Below are 8,372 nucleotides of genomic sequence, written 5' to 3'. Positions count from 1 at the left end.
ACGTTTTGTAAAGAGACATGGCACCCTGCCAGAGTGGTGTAACTTTGCACATGAAAACAAGGAGGTGATGTAAGAAGGGGATTGTGATAGAATCATTGTTCACAGAGTACTTATCTGTGCGTTTGGCTCAGACAGCTGTTTCTTCTCTCAGAAATGTTCACCGGCAGGACACTGATTCCTGGGCTAGCCAAGGAGATTAGACCGTCATACCCAGAAAAAACTGCAGTCCAAAAAATGGATTTCTCTCAGATTACTAGGAGAGCTTTTATTTGGAGCATTGCAAACTACACGTCATGGCTGTTAGTGCTCAATCTCTCACACAAACCCTCCTTCTTTCTCCCCATCCTTTAAAACAACAATTTGGATCATAACTTCTGCAATATTTTCACACAGTTTACCTGGAGTTCACGGTGGAGGGTGTAGAAACCATCACCTCTTTGAGTCCAAGCGTACAAACATAAATGAATGAGAGAGAGATGGATATATATCATATATCATATATAGGCCAAACTAGCGGTTTGTTTGTTTATATTTCTTCTTAGAACATGGCTTCAAGCTTCTCAAAAATAAACTTAGAGGAGCACTTCTTTGAATTCATTACAGAAAAGTAGAGTATTCAGTATGAGAGACATTCCCGGTCATACTGTAGGCAACATATTGAAAAGTAATAAGAATAAAACTTAAAGTTGCAGTTAAGCTTATAAGTATTTTCACAGTGGAAGGAAAAGCAACTTTGGATTGAATATTGCATGTTTATGGAAGCAGCCGGTTACTAATATTGCTGCAGAGGCTTTCTGGTCAGACAAACTGGACCGTCTAATTTAAAGGGTTTAAAGTCTTTCAGTTTCTGTGCAGTCTACATTGTGCACTCCTTATCAGCAGACCAAAGAGCAAAAATAAATGCTGTCTGTTTAATCTCCTTTTATCCAATGCAACACAAATAACCTTCACAACCGTGTGGGGGGTGAGGCCTTTGGAGCATTAATCATTTGCAGTACTTATTGTGTGCAACACAGCGATTAGTGGACTTATATCTTCTTAGAAGTTTAGGATTGAGTCAATCGGTGTGAGTACTGTTCAGAAAGCTGCTGGTGGCAGGCTGTGGTTGTTATTTCCTGCAGCGTCACCACCTTTCCCTAACAGAGCAAGAGACTCCAGTGAGTGCACACTACTCTTGTCCAGATGTGATCCCAGCCCAGGTGGGGCTGAGTTCTCCCCCCCTCCTTCACCTCCCGCATCCTGCACTTCCCCGGCGGCAGCAGCCGCAGCTGCCGCGCACTCCTCTTTGAACAGCCTGTCATGCTCCATCTTGAGCTCTTGGTAGGAGCGGGAGAACATGTGGAAGATGGAGGTAGCAGGGAAGGCCATGATAAGGATGCCGCTGAGGATGCTGCTCAGCGCCACAACCTGTCCTGGGATGGACCTGGGCACCATGTCGCCGTAGCCCACGGTCGTCATAGAGATAATGGCCCACCAGTAGGAGGCGGGGATGCTGCTGAAGTCATGGGTGCCCGTGAGCTCGCTCTCGGCCAAGTGGACCAGCGGCGAGAAGAGGGTGACGGCCACGCAGAGAAAAAGCAAGAGGAGGCCAAACTCCCGAGTGCTGCGCCTGACCGTCAGCCCCAGCGTCTGCAGGCCAAGAGAGTGGCGAGCCAGCCGCATCACGTAGAGAATCCTCAGCGCCCGCAGGATCCTCAACACCAGGCCCAGCTTGTCCAAGTAGCCCTTACCTCCTCCTGGCCTCTCGTGCTCCAGTTCTGGGTCCTCCTCTGACACCACCAGGGAGACGTAGTAGGGAAGGATGGCCATGGCGTCGATGATGTTGAGCGGCCCGCGGAGGAAGTCCAGCTTGCTGTCGGCCTGAATGAACCGAAGCAGGAACTCCAGGGAGAACCAGGCCACGCACACCGTCTCTATGATGAACATGTTGTGGCACTTAGAGGAACACTCACCCTGAGGGAGAGAGGGAAAGCGAGGGGTTGGGGGGAGCGAGAGAGAGAGACAGAGAGACAGAGAGACAGAGAGATTGAGGATGAGAGGAGCAGGAGTTTGACAGGGAGCAAGACAGATGGGGTGAGATGGAGAGAAGACAAAAGTCCTGAGGTCAGATAATCACCCTCGGTAATCATTCATAAATCATGAGCTGCAGTCCCTCAGTATGCTAAAGCTACTCCAGCACCACTGATAGATAATGCGGTGACACAATCAATAAATTATTTTATTAGGGAAGGTTTCAAATATTAATGTGACACAGTGGGAGTGGTGACAGAAAGCACTCAGGTTAGCGTGCCCTCTAACTACAGTAGCAAGGAAAAGCAATAATAAAAACTAACCTATCCGACTGTCACTTTCCCTTTATCTACAAATTAGCCTGTATTCCACCTCCTCACACATCCAAATCCTGCTGCAGAAAATATTTGCAACCTCTTAATGTATTATTGAGTCTTTTTTCATACTTAAGAAAAAGAGGAAGATTTATTTTCACCAATACGCCAATACAAAATGATACATTTCCACTAATGATGGCTCCAAATAACAAGTTTTGAATTCATTAACCACTAATGAATGAATTTCCATGACGAGTTGGCAAATTTATTCTCTCTAATGTGTCTATTGTTGTACATATTTAATTTGCATTCCGTGAGAGGAATACTTAACATTAGAAGAGGTGAAAGTTTAATGAAAAAAGTGTGCCGAAGTAAACTGTTTTTCTTACAGTAAGGCCGGGGTATGCTTGATGCAACTGGCTTTGTTGTTTAACAAGTCTGTAGGCAAAAGTGTTTATAGCCGTTACAAATGACCTCACTGGAAGGCGGGGCTAAACAGTTGTACATTTTTGCTCCCCAACTTGCACATTAAGTTTATCTATATATATTGAAACATTTTATTTCCAAATTGTATATATTTTAAATATTGCCCGTGTAGTTTTCAGTATTATTTCATGTATATTGTTTCCTATTATTTAATGTATACTCTGTATGTGTGCTGTGTGTCTGATATTTTGCTGCTGCATAACACCGTTATTTCCCATTTTTCAATGATCAATAAAAATCTATCTATCTATCTATCTATCTATCTATCTATCTATCTAAAAGCCTGCCATCAGAGACAGGGATAGGGGCGCGATTAATTGTATAAATGGGTTAAAGGTGTGACAGAAGTAGCGATGTGAAGGCCATTGATTGTCTGTTTCAGATAGTCGCGTGCATGCAGCCTTCCCAATTCCACTATCCAAAATGTTTGGGGGGCAGGGTTTTTTATACGCTGTTCAACCACCCAACAAGCACTTTGAAGCATACTGATGCTTTTAGCCTATCACAGTTAGCCATGGTGGTTGCCACTTCTTTGTCAACCTGACGGCCGACTGTCGGCAGAAAAGGCAGTCGGACTGATCAGTCTCCCCGAGGTCAAAAAAGTGCCTTGAAACACACCGAAGCGACGCCGACTTGAGCGTACGTTCTGCGCGAGACGTAATACGTCTCCATAACAGCAGGTGGCGCTAATCTGTATTGTCGCCCAAAAAATGAAAACCGGAAATGACGGAACACACGCTGTCGTCTGTCAATGTTTTCATCAGAGAGCGTTGATAGTAGTCAAGAAGGATCGTTGTTGTCATGACTCGCTGAACGGAAGAAAATACGATGGCTAGTAATAAGAAGATACTGGCGTTGTCAGCTCCGGTTTTCTCGTGCACTGAGTCGCTAGTCAAGGGCTAGCACTCCACCAATCAGATTGGTCATTGAGTCCGACTGCCCACTTGCTGATTCAACACGTCAAATCGGCCAAAATGAACTCTGACGGCTCCTCCGACTGATGATGGCACGGAACACACTGAACAGACTTGAGTCACCGACCTTGTCTTATCTTGTTGGTGTGTCAACGCCTTTAGGGACACTCAACAAGACCTCCAAATTACACTTTTTTTTCCCCAATTGCCTCCAGAGCAACACATATAAACCCCTTTGTAATCTGATGCCCCGATCAGCAGTACGACATCATTTGTCAGTGTTTTGTAAAACTGTTATATATCACTGCAGATTAAACCGTTTGACCCATCCCTCCACCCGACCACATTCTTTTCCCCCTCTCTTGCTCCAGCCATTTCCTATATTTAAAGGGATACTTCACCGATTTAGCATTCAGCTTTGTATCAGTAGAAACCCGATAGTATTTCTGAATGACCGTGCCTCCCTCCCTCATGTCCCATTGAGACAAGAGATTTCTGCATTTGGGGCCTGGAAAAATGACGATTTTTGCGTCATTGGAAGATTTTTGGGCCAGAGGCAAAGGACTACAGCCAGTAGTAGGATCTACTTCCGTATGTTTTCAACACGCCCACAGGGGGTTGGACTTCCGAGTCTGGCCGAGGTATTCCGAATGAAAACGACTGTCAGCCATCTTGAATCTTCGCTAAACAGGCTTTCGGGTTTTCAGCAGAAAACATTTACAACAATTATCTGCATTCAAACTACCGGACGTGTGTACCACCGGGATACATCGGTACAGATCGGAGAATATGGAGGAAACGCGTATTATAGACGCAATAATCGGCACACTACGTGAGCCCGCTTCGCACGGAGACCAGCGGTGTCGCTCAATGCCGCTAGCCGGCTAGGGGACATCCTCATCGGCTAGGTGGAAAGCTAACGCTAGCTGTCCACCTGTCCCAGCCATCCTGCTTGCAAGTGTCTGCTCATTAAACAACAAGCTGGACTACATCCTCCTTCAACGAAAATCCCAACGTGAGTTCAGTGACTGCTGTGTTTTTGTTGTTGTGGAAACATGCCTGAACAACAGTGTACCGGAACCGGGACTATCCAGCTACCAGGCTGCTCTCGCCGGCCCGTGGAGGTGGGCTGTGTTAAACGGACTGGTGTAGAAATAAAATCCAACTAGCTACTGCTAACTGCTGGTGGAGCTTGTGACTGTTAAATGCCGACCATTCGACATTCCACGCTAATTCACGGCTGTGTTTATACTCTGTGTTTAGCTACACCAATGCTAGTATACGGTTAGCTGAACTTCTACGGATCCTGCTTGCAAGTGTCCGCTCATTTAGACCACAAACTGGACTACATCCAACTTCAACAACACTCCCAACGTGAGTTCAGAGACTGCCGTGTTTTTGTTGTTGTGGAAACCTGCCTGAATAGTGTACCGGACTGTCCAGCTACCAGGCCTGCTAGCCCTCCGAGCTAGAGATGCTCTGTCGCCAGGTAAAAGAGGTGGGCTGTGTTAACACCGAGTGGCGCAGAAATGTGGTGATTTGTATCCATTTAACTGCTAACTGCTGGTGGAGTTTGTGACTGTTAAATGCCGACCATTCTACATTACACACTAATTCACGGCTGTCTTTATGCTCGGTGTTTACAGCCCACCAAGCGCTAATGCTAGTATGCGTTAGCTGAACTTTACGGAGCCTATAAAGTGTGTGTACTAAATGTAGCCTGTTTCGTATGTCGTTTTTATATAATGTCGTTTTTATATATGTTAAATGTGTAACACCACTTGAGTCACGATGAAACGTTGTTTCGTGTATATGGTTGAAATGACAGTAAAACACGCTTGAGTTGAGTTGAATGCCTCTGTCGGTCTGTCAAGCGGTAGCCGTGGCTTAGGAGTGGACTCAAAGCAACGAAGCAGGTGCATTCTGGGATTTGGTGTTTTTCATCCATATAAGACCAAAACACATATTCTGGCTTTTCTCGGCCTAGAAGGCACCAATTTCAATTTTTTTTTCACATTTCTACTACATAAGTGACCCAATTTAAAGATATATTCAGCTTTCCAGCGGTGAAATATTCCTTTAATTATTGCTCAAACAACTGAATGTCGTTTTTCTCGGTAAGACTCTCCTCAGGCAACGCCCTGGTCTTGTATTTTCGGTCTGACGTAGCTGACATGCATCTTTTTGCACAGTATGCATGTTCCTCAGACAGATCAAGATGCTCTTACGTCTTTTTGCATTTCTATAAAGTTAAACTGCATCAGAATTCTTTACTTGTTTTCACACCTAATATGACAATGTGACTTGATATATATCATTAAGGTGGACATTATTTGTGTGTTCTCTCGGCCTATTAGCTTTCCCCATTTTCTCCCACTTTTCTCATCGTTCACGCTCATCGTTTATCTCTCCGCCATTGTGTGTCTCATCTATTTTTCTTCCCTCTCACCCTTCTATTCTCTCTCTGCCACCCTTTCTTTTCTCGTCCTGCCTCTGTCTCCACCTTCTCATCACTCATTCTGTTTCCTCCTTCATCACCCTCTCTGGACTCCCTCCCTCTCATCCTTCATTCTCTGTTCCCTCACACCACTATCTTTCTGTTTTAATGCCATCATTCATTCAGTGTTCCTCTAAGTGAAACGCAACTCCCTCCACTGTTCCTCTACGCATGATGCATCCTTTACACACGTGTCCCATTCCTCCCTCTCTCATTTATCACCCGTGTCCTCTCTGTCTTTCTCAATGATTCTCCTCCCAGTGTGACTCTTGGCCTTTCACTTCATTCCTACAGAGTGATGTGAGTATGTGTAATTCCTAGTGTTGTACAGTCAATTACATTTTGACTTTAGAACATTTCCAGCCTGGTCTCACAGAATTCCGTGAAATGATCACGAACTGTTAACACTACATTACGTGGTGGTGGCACGGAATGTGTGAACATTCTGTGTGGCCACCACGGAAAACAATGCCAGTGTAAAGTCAATGAGAAGATGACGTAGCATTATTATTATTACGGTAGCAAGTAGTGTGAAAGCCCGAAAATCCGCGTAGGGAGGATTGTTGGGGTGGTGGATGGGTCAAACACAGGACTTTCACCCAGGAGACCGAGGATCGTGTCCCGCATGTCAGGTTTCCTAAACCCGTTATTGTTTTCCTAAACCCAACCATCCCGTTGTTGTCCCGCGTGTCATGGAAACGTAAGCTCACCCACGACCTTTTCCTTAACTTAAGGGGCTGTGTTTGACGGAATTCTTCCGTGGGCCCATCACGGAATTTTTTGCGATTCCGTGAAACTGCCACAGATTTTGAGTTAATGGGCCGTGTTCATTTCACGGAATTCTGTGAGATCAGGTTGAACATTTCCCTTCGTGCATCCATTCAAAAACCAATCACTTTTTTACACTGTAAATTCACAGTGATTCTGGTAATAGTGATAATAGTAGAAGCCCTAGGCTGTATATATTCTACATCCATCTTTTGTTAGAACTACAGCAGCCTATATCATTTGAGCCCATTAGCAAACTGTTAATGGGCCCCTCTTGTTCCTCCAAATTGTATTTGAAGTAGTGCAAGCTATATAATCACCTTATAAAGCGGAGATGGCAAACTTTCTAGCAAACAATTGCTTATTTACACAGACAAAGTGCAACATTAGCATTTATTGGAGATGTGTTTCTGACCATCTGATCTGAATCCAATATTCACCCTGCTTTTAGCTCGGTTTTGCTCTCCACCAACTCCTGCGGGAAATAACTAGCTCTTTAGCTGCTAAATACTCTGCTCAGTCACCAGCTAGTTGCTAACGTTGTCAGTCTGCCTGCTGCATCTGGAAACAGTCGACGAGAGCGGTGAGAGTAAATGATCCATCTGAAGGACGCCAGAATGCTCTGTCGTGCTGAGAGGAACTGCAGAGTCAGGTGATAATTCTCTGTGGGTTTTGTCACTATGAGCGAGGCCTTTCGTGTTTCCGGTAGGCATTTTGATCCATATTTAATACATTTCAAATACATTTTAGAACAGCTTTATGTGGCTTTAAAGTGGGAAAAAAAATCCTCATCTTCTAGTCTTATTAACAGGATGCATTAACTTGTTCTAAATCCACATTGAGGCTACATAAGTGAAATATTCAAACACAAGACATGTTTTCTATGGCTGCAATTATTCAGCCTGACAAACGTCATGTTTTTGGAACTATTTTGATCTTCAAATAATTTCAAAAGTGAAGTATTTCAATTACAGTTCTGTGAGTTTGAACAATATTTGGCTGCGCAGCATGAGTTTGAATTGACTGGCACACGATAACATAACAGCGAATGTTCAGTGGCATGTCTCCAAAGTGACAGTACATTTTTGTCAGATAATAATCCAAGTGCCGTGTTATGACTTTAAGCGGTAATAAAAACGTTCTGGTAATACTAAAGATCAATTCAGCTTTAGGAGGGTTGTATTTTTTTCCCCCTAAGTATGCTGTAAATCCAATGTTAAAGACTTGCAAATAAGTTGATATCAGCCTTTCCATAATCCTTATTGCACCAAATGGTTTTCTAAATTTTGGGAATGTTATGTGCTGTTAGGAAACTACAAAATGTGTCATGAATCGTCACCACTTCAAAATGTTTCTGAACATTATTACAGCATAATCAAT

General features: G+C 44.1%; 1 protein-coding gene across 1 annotated transcript in view; it reads right to left on the bottom strand.

Moving 5' to 3' along the window:
• Window positions 1–234: 234 nt before the first annotated feature.
• kcng4a (potassium voltage-gated channel, subfamily G, member 4a) overlaps window positions 235–8,372 on the bottom strand; it is a 31,729-nt gene continuing 23,591 nt past the window's right edge. The window contains exon 4 of the mRNA XM_039809417.1: window positions 235–1,953. Coding sequence (XP_039665351.1) covers window positions 1,078–1,953 — 876 coding nt within the window. The 3' untranslated portion in view covers window positions 235–1,077. The remainder of the gene's footprint in view (window positions 1,954–8,372) is intronic.

The sequence above is a fragment of the Perca fluviatilis genome, chromosome 8, assembly GCF_010015445.1.
Source record: "Perca fluviatilis chromosome 8, GENO_Pfluv_1.0, whole genome shotgun sequence".
In the NCBI taxonomy this organism is placed as follows: domain Eukaryota; kingdom Metazoa; phylum Chordata; class Actinopteri; order Perciformes; family Percidae; genus Perca; species Perca fluviatilis.
This window is presented reverse-complemented; position numbering and strand designations above follow the sequence as displayed.